This window comes from Zingiber officinale, chromosome 1B, assembly GCF_018446385.1.
Source record: "Zingiber officinale cultivar Zhangliang chromosome 1B, Zo_v1.1, whole genome shotgun sequence".
Taxonomy (NCBI): Eukaryota; Viridiplantae; Streptophyta; class Magnoliopsida; order Zingiberales; family Zingiberaceae; genus Zingiber; species Zingiber officinale.
This window is the reverse complement of record NC_055986.1, coordinates 153,915,252-153,928,533: the sequence shown is the minus strand read 5'-3', so window position 1 is coordinate 153,928,533 and position 13,282 is coordinate 153,915,252. Positions and strand designations below refer to the sequence as shown.

Below are 13,282 nucleotides of genomic sequence, written 5' to 3'. Positions count from 1 at the left end.
TAAATATTTAGGATCATTTTTACAAAATGATGGAGGGATTGAGAGAGATGTCTTACATAGAATACAAGCGGGATGGGTGAAATGGAGGGGAGCGTCGAGTGTTTTATGTGACCGTAAAGTACCTCTTAAACTTAAAGGTAAGTTCTATAAAGCAGTTAGACCTGCTATGTTATATGAGAGATGAGAGTTGCAGAGATGAGGATGTTAAGGTGGATGTGTGGACATACGAGGATGGACAAAATAAGAAATGAGAGCATTAGAGAGAAAGTAGGAGTTGCATCTATTGAGGAAAAACTCAGAGAGACACGTTTAAGATGGTACGGACATGTACTTAGACGACCAATAAATGCTCCAGTTAGGCGATGTGAAACTATGATAAACATGCATATAAAACGAGGAAGAGGAAGACCAAAAAAGACTTGGTTAGCAACAATAAAACAAGATAAAATTTATTTAAATATAGATGATGATATAATAGGAGATAGAGCTCAATGGCGTAAAAGGATTCATACAGCCGACCCCACCTAGTGGAAAAAGGCTTGGTTGTTGTTGTTGTTGTAATGTATTTGAAGTGCAATGAAATTTTGTAAAGAATTTGGGATTGCAAAAAAAAGGTGTCAATTAGTAACATGTATGCATCAAATATTGTTGTAACAAGCCAAAATGAACAAGCGCACTTTCTATTTTTTGTGTCATCGTCATCTACTGTTTTTTTCCTAGGTTGTGTTAATAATATTTTTTTTATAGGTCCTGGCTCAGTGTGGGCAGCTACCCACACTAGGTCTGTGCTGACTCCGCTCATATCTCCGATATCATCATCTATTTTTATACAAAACAAATACAAGAAAATTTTTAATGATGATACTGTCGGATCGGGTGGATTGGCTAAAGAGGGGTGACTATCTTGCAAATCAATATTAACATTTCTCTTACTATCGAACTTAGCAAGGGCACACTAATTAATTAATTAATTAATTAAAATAATAATATAAAAGTAAAGAAGGGACTCCGAAGATTTACTTGGTTATAACCTACGTGGTTGTTCATCCAAGGCAATAGAAGCACTAAAAGAAAGCTCCTTCGACAATAAGGCGGAGAAATCCCTTACAGCAGTTAGAAGCTCAGTAAGAAAGTATAGAAGTTGATTCTCAATGTATTATTGAACTCCTAACTCTAGGGTGTTATTTATAGTCCTCTGGGCAAAAATTATCGTCGCGAACATGGCATTGGAGGCGCCTCCAATGTCATCCAGGGCGCCCTCAATGGATAAAGTTTTATCCACGCAAGCAACGGTTCTTCAACGTCTTTACCGCTTTGGAGGCGCCTCCATTTTGATCTGAGGCGCCTCGGGCATTGCTCATCTAAAGCGCCTCCAGTCCCATTAGAGGCGCCTCGAGTACTGTTCATCCGAGAATGATTAACTTCTATTGTTGACCATTCTTTGCTCCGTTTGCTTGGATGATGCTCCGATCGTCCGGAGTTGAGCTTACCCGAGCTCAACTTTGACCTTCTCCTTAAGTAGTCTTCCTCCCTAACTTCTCGTCCCTCAGATGTGTCGTGCTCGTCTTTCTCGTCCACCGGTGTACTCTCTCGCAACTCCTTGTCCCTCAGATGCACCGAGCACGTTGACTCACTTCCCGTGCCATCCTTCTCGCTCGTTGTGTCTTCCGCTCGACTTCTTGTGTTTCTAAATCCCTGCACACTCAAATACAAGGTATCAAATACACAGTCTATCTTAACTCGGTTGATCATATCAAAACTAACCTGGGGTACAATCTCTCCCTTTTTAATGTGCATCAACCCGAGTTAATGTAGGGTAATCAAACAATTAATAATTTAAAATAATTAAAAGCAATAATTTTGCAATTGAGTACATGTAGAAAAACAATATCAAATATTGCAATTAAATATAAACAAATGCAATCTCCCCCTTAACTCAACCCCTCTAATTTTCTCCATCTTTGATCACATAAAAAACTAAGGGAAAATAAGAAAAAAAAGTTGAAAAATATTTGAAAATTTTTCTAGGAGTTGTAAACAAATTATTCATGTCTTTTTAACGAAATTATTTTAAAAAGAAAATAATTTTTAACAATTAATCCTCAGTTTTGTCAAAAATAATTTAAGATTTTTTTAAAATTTTTGAAAATTCATGAAATTTTTTTTGTCAACGTCAAATAGAAGCATTCAGATCATAATAGAAATTTTCACAAAAAGAATTTTTTTTGTAACTAGATATGGAGGGAGGTAAATACATATACATAGGCGTTAGGTGCATGGTGGGGTAAACCCCGGGTCGTCAATTCCTGAGAATCGACCCCTAGCCATTATGCTAGAGGTGTCATGCATCCACCGTCTGCGCTACACCGCGAGGACCTCAGTGTATTATTAAACTCCTAGCTCTAGGGTGTTATTTATAGCCCTCTGACCAAAAGTTACCATTGCTAATGTGGCATTAGAGACACCTCTAATATAATCCAGGACGCCTCAATGGATAAAGCAATGATTCTTCAACGGCTCTGCCACGTTGGAGACATCTTCAATGTGATCTGAGGCGCCTCGGCTACTATCATCTGAGCTGCCTCCAATCTCATTAGAGGAGTCTAGAACTGTTCATCCGAGAATGGTTAACTTTCATTGTTAACCATTCTTTCTCCATTCGCTTGGGTGATACTCCGGTCATCCGGAGTTGAGCTCACCCGAACCCAACTCCAATCTTCTCCTCTAGTAGGCCTCCTCCTCGGCTTTTCGTCCCTGGGATGTTCTACACTCGTCTTTCTCATCCAGTACCCTTCTGCAGTTCGTCGTCTCTCGGATGCACCGAGCCTGTCGACTCACTTCCCGTGTCATCCTTTTCACTTGCTGCGTCTTCCGCTCGACTTCTTATGTTCCTAAGTCCTTGCACACTCGGACACAAGGTATCAAATACACAGGTCTATCTTAACTCGGTTGATCACATCAAAACTAACCGGGGAACTTATAGATACTTCCAAACTTATTATATAAATTTATCATTGGTATCCAAGAACTATAGATAATATGGAAAGTAATCTTTTATTTTGCGGTGAAAAATATACAAATAAAGTACGAAGATACAGAAAGCAAGCAAAGATTTCACACAATTATGTTTCTTGCTTTTCAGGCCAACAAGTAGAAGCTTCATGGATTCATCAAATATAGATCTAAGATTTTAGCTGCTTGAGTCATATTATTTTCATGTAAAACTGAGTGATCAGTAGAGGAAAACCATTTTGCTGAAAAAAGGAAATCAAGACGGATCTCTAAGTCAAAAGTGGACCAAAGGTTTTGCTAGGCATACCATGGGAAAAGACAATTTATCCTATAAATGAAGATGCTTTACATGCAACTTGATCCTTGGACACCAAAGATCAAGCCATCAAGACATTACCATACTTATGTTAAAGGCTTATTGTGTTGATAGGTTTATTTCATAGGAACACAGTCTAAGATTCCAAGGACAGAATGAATAGGTAAGCATTGTCCTAGGAATTTTTTTTTTCTTTTTTTCTTTTTTTTTTTTTGCAGCTGATCATGAAGTATAAGCTCTTTTGGAGAAAGATCACAAAGAATAAGTTGAGACAAGTCATCAGGGCATAAGTTGATAGTAAACTTTATGAAAAGAGAGCATCCTAATGATTGAATTGAAATTTTCTCCATCCACTAAATGAAGGATTGGAGCACTCTAATGTTCACTGGCCATAAGAACTATTGTCTTATATGAACCACAAAAAAGTTAATTAATCATTGATTAACCAAAATCAGTTGAGTCTGGGGTAACAAATATAACACCAACCAACCTCCACAAAGAAATGAGCTACTGTTGTTCCCATTCTGCCTCATGGAAGAATAGGCACTCTCATCCTTTGACCGGCTTTGGTGAAGAAAAGCCACTGAGGACGAACCTATCAACTTGTCCTGAAAACAACGTAGATACGATGAATTATCAGATGACAAAATAAACTACTTGCAAGTTACCCCTTCAAGCCAGAGGAGAAATGGCATGTTCAACTACAAGATCCCTGATTCCCTTTTTTTCATTTGACTACTATACAATAATGCCTTCCATCAATTATTTATCTTACTTAAAATTGAAACAAAAAAGAAAAGGGAAAAGGCATTTTAGAATACAGCATGTTCTTCCTATAAAGTCTCAACATTGGGCAAGGAAAATTATGCTAGATCACGGAGTATCCAGAAATGATAAATCAAGAAACTAAAAGGTTACCTTCCTGTCTTTCATCTTCTTCCCAATCAAAAAATCCTCAGATTTACGTCGTTTACCGGTCTCCTTCTTCTGCATTTTCAATGCTCTGTTTATACTAGCAAAGTAAAATCTACCTAGGGAAAATTAGACAATTGAAAGAAAATATAGAACACAAATACCCTTTTGGGACTGAAAAAGCACTATATATTATTAAGATGGAAGGTGTTGAGATGAGGCTTAACATCTAGGTATTTTGACGAATGGAATCAAAAACATGTTTAAAGAGAAGCATAATATGAAAGAAGTACAAAAGTCTAGGTGTGTACCTATAATCTATAGGTTTAAAGGTTGATGTGCTTATTTTGCACTTCACACTTCGGGTGAGATATGACTGTAGTCAGCAATGCAGTATCTTGTGAGGGAAATTCTAGATTTCTTTCGATGGGGTATGGACAATAATTCTAGTATGTCAGCAGTTGATGGCATAAACAGTTCATAATTATGATGTTTACCATGAAGTTAATTTGCTAAACAACTCATCTAGTAATAATTCTTCCATAATCATAAACCTTAGATTCTCAAAACTTTTTAGTATTGGATTGAAGAGGCTTGTGAAAGCTTTGTAATTAAATAAATGTGTCCATCCATGATCATCATTTACCACAAGTTGAAGTTTCATTGGAGGATAGCAAGGTGAGAAGCAAAGAATCAGAGTAAAAAATTAAATTTACCTGATAATTTACTTAATAAACCATCTACATTGGCAATGCAAACACTGACCTTAATGAGATAAATAATTGAAACATGTGCACTCTCTCCTATATAAGTTTCAGCATTCAGATCAAAAACTCACAGTCATCCATCGACACCTCATTGCAACATCCCTCACAGTCTTGTCAGGGAGCATAGCTGCTACCTTGACATACTTCAACATATTAGGTTCATTAGCATATCTGAAATAAGGAAAGAAAATAAATATATATGACAATGAAAACAAGTAATTACAGACAAGAATTCATATTGAAGATAAGCTTTATAGAAGAAAAATCGCAATTAAATAGGAAAGTTACATTCGAAAAGTGTTGGAAATTTGATAAATGGAAAATAGGTAGTCCAATCATGTCTAAGGAAGATGTTCATAAGTGATAGCTAAATGGTAGCTCAATTTCAACAAACAAAGATTGTTCTGATAATTAGTAAGCTATGCGGCAAATAAATGAGTGAATGAGAAAAAAAATCTAGGTCTGAATTATTGAATCAATAGAAACGATAATCAATTACAGTCTGTTCAATAGTGATAAACGATTTTTTTAGTAGCGATAAACTAACACAAGACTTGGTAATTTAGTATTTGGAGTAGTGCCTTTCCATAGCTCATTCCTTTGTGAAGTTGGTAATGGTATCCATTTCGGACAGCTAGAAAACCCAATCATTGGTCGCATTTAACTGAATAACAAATATTGAATAATAAATATTATCATAATTTGTAACATTTTGATTCTATTTTCAATGGTATCGCACTATTGTAATTTAAGCAAATTATATTAAGAAAATAATATAATATTATTAATAAATAATATCATAACAAAAATGATGTTAAATCACTGCTAAATAATTTCATTAGAAGATTATTAATAATGTTAAATTATTAAATTTCAATTTAATAACTATATTAATCAAATAATTAATAGAGTAACTACATGATTGCATTTAATCAAATTTTACTAATTGACTAAATTGATTAAGTTACTACGTGATTTTTACTCATTGTTACATTAGGAAAGACAGAGTACATTTCATCCTAAAATAATTGGTAACTCGATAGAAGAACACCATCACGTTTGTTTATGTTGAACTAATGGACAGAAATCATCCTAACTTCACCATGCTCTCTCATGCACATCATGACTCAAGGATATGGATTTAGATCAAATAACATGTTTACTTAAGATAAAGTCAATTCCATCACACAATAACTACCCACATGAGAAAACACCCCTCTAACATATAGATATAATGGTAAGTGTCCATATGAGACTAATCAACATGGAATATACTAACTTCTATAGTTACTAATTTACTAGAAATATGTTTAGTTACTATTGACAACACAACAACAACTAAGTCTTATCCTACTAGATGGGTCAGGTATATGGATTCTTCTACGTCATTGGTATCTATACCCTACTATATTATTATTTATATTTAAATAAATTTTATCTTGCTTTATTGTTGCTAATCAAGTCTTTTTTTGGTCCGCGTTTGATGTGTACATTTGTTATAGTTTTACAACGCCTGATTGGAGTATGTATTGATCGTCTATGTCCGTACCATCTTAAACATATCTCTCGAAGTTTTTCCTCAATAGGTACAACGCGACTTTCTCTCTAATATTTTCATTTCTTATCCTGTCCATCATTATATATCCGCACATCCACTTTAATATCTTCATCTCCGTAACTCTTATATTCTACTCATGTGCTGCCCACCAACATTCAACTCTATATAATATATCAGGTCTAATCGTTGCTTTGTAAAACTTTCCTTTAAGTCTTAGGTACTTTACGATCATAAAGAATACCTGACACTCTCCTCCATTTCAACCATCTTATTTATATTATATATAAGTAATCTCTCTCAATTTCCCCATCTTTTTTACAAAAATGATCCTACTTACAACTCGTCAGTTCCTATCGTAACAATTGTCTCATTACGTTTAATATTACTAAACTTAAATTTCATATATTCTGTCTTTACTCTACTAAGCCTAAAACTTTTTACTTCTAACATTTTTGGTCAAGAATCAAGTTTAGCATTTATTTTTTCATATGTCTCATCTAACAAAACAATATCATCTGCAAAAAAGCATGCACCATAATATTGTATGATGTGTTAGTTCGTTCATGATTAATATAAAAAGATAGGGACTTAAAGCTAATCCTTGATATAACCATATCCTTATGAGAAACGCTTTGGTTGATCCGCTGAAAGTCTTCATTCTTGTCACTACATCCTCATATATATCCTTAGTTCAATATATGCTATGTTAATATATCTCTTTTCTATAATTCTCCATATAATTTCCTTTGGGACTCTATTATAAGTTTTTTTTAGATTGTCGAATGCAGTGTGTAAGTCTTGTTTCTATTCCTAATCCTTTTCAATTAGTTACTTGAGAAGATAAATAGCTTCTATTGTCGACCTTCCAAGTATAAATCCAAATTGATTTACAATCACCGTGATCTCCTTCTTTAGTTTTTTCCTATTATTCTCTCCCAAAGTATCATAGTATAACTCATTAGTTTACCTCTATTGTTTACATAATTTTGTGTGCCTCCTTTGTTATTATATAAAGGAACTAGATTATTTATCCTCCACTTATCAAACATTTTTTTCATTTTCAATATCAGGTTGAATAACTTGGTAAGTCATTCAATACATTGTTTCCCTAGACACTTTCATACCTCTATTGGAATATCATTTGATCTAACTACTTTTTCATTTTATATCCATTTAAATCTTGTTCTACTTTTGAAGTTTGAATTCTATGATAAAAATTTAAATTTCACTATTCATTTGACCTACTTAAATTACCTAAATTAAGTTGTTCGCCTAAACCTCCATTAAAATGTTGATGAAAATACCTCTTCCCTTGCTAATAATAAGTTTAGTTTCTATGGACATTTAATTAAATTTTACTATAGCGACTAATGTTAATAATGGAAACGAATTTATAGTTTATTAATAAATAATGTCATAATAAATTATATAAAAACCAATAAATACTATTGAACTCTTATCTTATATACTTCAAAAAATTAATTTGCAACCTTTTCACTCAAATCACTTCATGCATTTCCCACACATAGCCCCACCACATCATGACAATCACAAAAGCTCTATTGTAACTTGAAGACAGCTTTGCTACCCATCAAATACCCTTCCACCACTTCCTTGTTGCTCCTTTTTCTTATTGTTCCTTCTTCTAGAAACCAAGACAAGCTCCTCTTATTCTAGGAGATTTAATCTTCCTAATACACCTCTTTCTTCTCATTTCAGTTTTCTTTCTCCTTTTTTTCCCTACTCTCATAGTTCTTATTATTACATGATTTCTAACTTCTAGAATGGAGTTGGACAAGATCTCGAATGTTTCATATTTCTCATGCTGTATTTCATTCCAATTTATCTGATTTCAGTTGTTCTCTTCTCCACGCATTTAGTTAATTCAGCCCTTTATTTTATGTTGATTCTTCAGTTTGCTACAATATGGCTGGTAAATCAAGAATCAAATATGACTCAGCCAATTTGGATTGAGATGGACTAATTTTTGAAACCATGTGTGCAATTAAATATCATACGTGGTATCAATTCATGGATACACCTTTTCTTCAAGTAGAAGGAATAAAGTTTATTAACTAACTATTTATCATAAAAGCTCAGGATGCTAAGAAGGGATCAGTCGTTATATTTATATGCTTAATACTCCCCTCTAAGTGTGGGTGAGAATGCATAACTGGCGCAGACACGACAATAAATTGATGAGATAATATTATTATCACGGGCAAAATTAAAAACATAATCCCTTGCTTTAATTCTATATTAAAGTTGATTGGCTTACCTCATTCTTTGAAAGCATGTTTAAGTTGATCAACCAATTATACCTAAAGCTCAGACAGTTAGGGAAAGGGTCAACCAACATATTTATATCCTTACACATTCAAATCACACAATCAAGACAATTTCAAATAGCATATACAGAGAAAAGCTCAAGTTATTCCTCACCTAACGAGGCCTTGCTTCAACACTTCCAGCTCCTCATAGGACCAACTCACAGAAAATGTTGAACGAAGCTGAAGACCCTGCATCTGATCAAGGACAGTTCCAGGAGAATTACTTGTCGACATTAAGGAAGAAATAATGTTCAACATGCTAGAGTTCCCTGTCGTCATCAATCCTGTTGTTCCATTAACTGCACCTGAAATGTCCACGTCACCGCTGTTTATAGCCCCTGGTTAAAAGGAAACTCCGTGATGATTGCAAAATGATTGCGGGAAAACTCCTTAAGGAAAATTTATGCTGTGATCCGCTGCATCCTCATCACACAAAAAATCTGGAAACAGCAATCCATCAGAAAGAGACTAGTATAAATACGCTGAGCACCAAAATCTAAACATCTTCTTATCCCTAAACAACAAATAAGTTGAAGGCCAGAGCACGAAGCATCGAACTTTAGACCAGAAGCATCAAAAGTTCACAATCTCATAAACGGTTCATATACAAGATTCATCTATCTGTTAACAATGGCTGAACAGCTCAATCAACATTTAAATCTAGAAAACAGAATCAAAACGGCAACACCAAAAGAATATGACGAATCTCATACTCAATCACTCGAACCCAAGGAAACCCAAAGAAAACGAGTTCAAAAAAGCGATCTTTCCGATTCAAGGAAACCCAAAGAAAACAATCAAACCCAAATCCTGCATTTACAAACATTATTGAGCAGAAATAAAAACTTTCTGCCGATAAAAACCTAAAACAAAGAAAGACGGAGAGCATACCTATCACGCTCCACTCTCCACAACTGGAACAGGGGAGAGTAAAAATTCAAGCCCCTTCAGCTTTGACCTCCGCGGTGCTCCCCCTTGCTCCAATGAGAACGCAAGAGGGGGAAAGAACCAAAGGTATCCGGTTTCCAATATATGGCAAGCGAGAGACCACAACAAAAGGCGGAAGGGGACGCTTAGAGGTCAGTAAGCGGCAGTGGACGTCTTGAAGCGGACATGGAATTGGATGCGTGCATAGTAATCAATGAGGAGGAGCCTCTTCACTTCTCTCCTTCCTTCACTAATCGCGTGCCATTCGACCTCTATCACCCTCTCGATCGATCGCACTGCGCTCGCACGATTTTGAATCTTCTAGTTTACTCTACTATACTTTATCACGCGTCGCACTGCACCCACACTTTTGGGGAAAAAATAATTAAATTGAGCCCTGGATTTCGACCTTTTCACTCTCTTGCTCGGTCATCCGATCAACAACTCAAACGCGTTACCTGAGCAAATCGTAGTTTGGACGAATGAATTTATTTATTTATTTTTGATATTTGATTTCAATTAAAAAATAAATAAATAAATAAAAACAACTCAAACGCGTTGATTCCTAAAATACTAAGTTTTTTAAATTTTATAGTTTTAAATTAGATAAAGATAATTAGCTTTAAAATACTAAGTTTCAATAATAGGTGAAACCCCCTCTCTCTCTCACTAATTGAATTAATCATTATTTAACGTTTATTATTATTATTATTATTATTATTATTATTATTAGATAGATAGATAATTTAAGGGTGACTTCATTGGAGAAAAAAAATTTCTCCATTGCGCTGCAGCTAAAACTCCAATCCTATATCCCTTTATTATTCGTTGAAAGAACTTATAATTACACTATTGCCCTTGGACAATTGATTGAAGTATGTATTTTTTTAATTGATACCAAGTCTCTCGTTCTTTTGAACCAATTAATCCTAAGACAATCGATTCGACTCTATAAAAAATTTTATCGATCATCAAAATAAATAAAAAATGTCCATAAATAACTATTCAAATGATCAATATTCTTAGATCATCCCAATTGAAATATGTATTTGATTGTTAGCATAGGAGTAAATATAATATTAATCATATTAAAAAATCTATATTGAGGTGAGGCGTTGTAATAGGAACCTCCCTGGTTGGAATTAAAACGCTCTTAAATGGTCGGGTTCAATTATATTATTTTGATGTGTTTAAAAAAATATATAAGTTATGATTAACCTATGTTTTCAGCTTGCATGTCAAAACTCAAATGTGTAAGGATTTGGCATAGTTTATATATATAAAAAACAAAGTAATAGTTTATATAAATGATGGCAAAAGGTGAATACGTTCGCCCCTAGCGCCCCCGCCAATCCGTTCCAAGGTCAACACGGAGGAGGTAAATCACGGGCGGCTACTAGCCTTTGGAATAGTGACTAGCACATAAAGGATGCATTTATCTCAGCTTTACTGAGATTCAAACCCCAGACCTCATAGTGGCTGACTTAACAGAGTCAACTTGGTTTGGTTCGTACTCAATGGCCAAGATGTTAATGTAATATCAACTTTCAGGATTTTGAGTGTTTATTTAAATAATATATTTAAGAGAGTTTGGTAAAGGGTGACTAAATAATTTAATCAAGATTCATCGAGTTGAGTGTAGAATTCAAGTAAAGTCAATGTTATTTTAAATTTAGAAGTGAGTGAAAGTCAAAATAAAATAAGATACTTGGTAGGTTGGTGGAAAGTCCTAGTGAGACTATGCAGCAAAAGTCCTAATGGAACTTGGGGCAAAGGGAAGACATTATTGGAAATCAGACAGTGAAAGTCTTAGTTAGGGATCAGGTAGTAGAAGTCCTACTTGAGTTAGACAGTAGAAAATCTAGTTTTGGTTACTATACAATGAAAGTCATAGCAGAGCTAGGCGGTAGAAGACTTAGTTTATTTTACATATTTTGCATATAAATAAGATACAAGTATTAGGTTTTGCATATTTTGCTTGTTTATTTTACAGGAAACATCAGTTGGGCAAAGGCTCGAGTGAGACCAATTGAGAACTTGTCCAAGTCACTAGACTCATGGTTCAGTTGATCGAAAGGTAGTTCGGTTGACCGAAAAGTTCGATCAATCGGAAATCAACTTGATTGAGTTCACAAGAGTGGGTCCATGGATAAGTTTTGACCGAGATCCAAGCAATCAGATGGTGTTCCGATTGACCGAGATGTCAAGACTTAGCTCGAAGATGATCGAATCTACAGTTGAGTTAGTTGTGGTCTAATCGACCGTAGGGAGGTCTAGTTGACTAGAGAAGTGTCGATCGAGATGTATAAAAGGGGAGTCAAGACAGCCTCTTCATAGAACAATTGAAAAAAAGATCCTTCATTTTATGCTTTGAAAAAGTGCTCAAGTCTTGCTCATATAGTCTAAGAAGTGCCAGGAGGAGTAGTGCGACACTTAGGGCTTCAGATCGATCTTCGTGAGTTTATTTTTAATTATTTGCTTGTTATTTTATCATCTATTTTTTTAATTGTATTTGTAATTGCCTTACAAACTTGTAAGAGGTTTCTCCATCTCTAAAAGGTTTCCGGAAAAGAGAAAAACCTTAGTACTCAAATTAAAACATAGCCTTGGACGTAGCATCCTAGGGGATGTGAACTAAGTAAATTCTGGTATTCCCTGTCTTTCTATTTATTTCTTATTCCATTGCATTTCTAACTAACTCTAATATAAAAATAAAGACAAAAATTTGTTATTGCTATTCATCTCCTTCTAGCGACGAAATCGATCCTACACAAGAAAACTTGGAGGCTCATGACGAATATCCACCCTTAAGAGAAACATGAGCATCTTCAAAGACATCCACCTAGAACGCCGAGTTCAGGTTGCATGATATGTGGTAACCTCAAGTGCACAATTATCATCAAGTAATAAAAAGTATCAATCCTATGAGGGTTGTAGATCAAGTACAAATCTGATTTGTGAAACAAGTTATCTAGAGAATTACAAGTTGTAAGAGTGAGTGAGAGAGAGAGAGAGTATCTATGGCAATGAAAGGAAGAAGTTAAGGGAGAGATCCAAAATTGGGAAATGATCCTTGGATTTCAGTTTCACCACAATAATCATTGGCATCGTATGTAATGTTTACTTTCCTATCTTTATGTTTGTTGCCATGTAGGTAGTCCTATCCTGAAATATTGATATAGATTTTTGGAATTATATAGGTTTGCCTACTCAAATATGACGCCTAATTTCAAGGCAACATTGTTAGTATGACCGCATTCTCAAGGAGATCCTATCATGATGACCCCATAGTCCCCTAGTTTCCCTTATTTACTTCGTGAAACAAAATTGGGATTAAGCTCTGTGATAACCAATGGTGCTCCTGTTGGGGCACCATCCCCTAGTGATGTTCCGCCCTACTTTCATGACCGACTCCCCCACATCTTGATAATTAATGAGTTGGAGATTTGGGTTCACCTTC

At 34.9% G+C, this 13,282-nt stretch overlaps 1 protein-coding gene across 3 annotated transcripts in view; it reads right to left on the bottom strand.

Annotated features, from left to right (window-relative positions):
* The window catches only part of LOC121985492, a 33,323-nt gene extending 23,062 nt beyond the window's left edge, over positions 1–10,261 (bottom strand). Inside the window, exons 1-6 of one of the 3 annotated variants that reach the window (XM_042538994.1) lie at positions 9,787–10,259; positions 9,201–9,335; positions 9,008–9,090; positions 5,079–5,178; positions 4,247–4,315; positions 3,819–3,936 (exon numbers count right to left, since the gene is read on the bottom strand). In XM_042538994.1, coding sequence (XP_042394928.1) covers positions 3,819–3,936; positions 4,247–4,315; positions 5,079–5,178; positions 9,008–9,090 — 370 coding nt within the window. In that variant the 5' untranslated portion in view covers positions 9,201–9,335; positions 9,787–10,259. Of the gene's footprint in view, positions 1–3,818; positions 3,937–4,246; positions 4,316–5,078; positions 5,179–9,007; positions 9,336–9,786 lie in introns of all 3 variants that reach the window. The other 2 variants (XM_042538985.1, XM_042539003.1) reach the window with 2 other exon arrangements.
* Between the last annotated feature and the right edge of the window lie 3,021 nt (positions 10,262–13,282).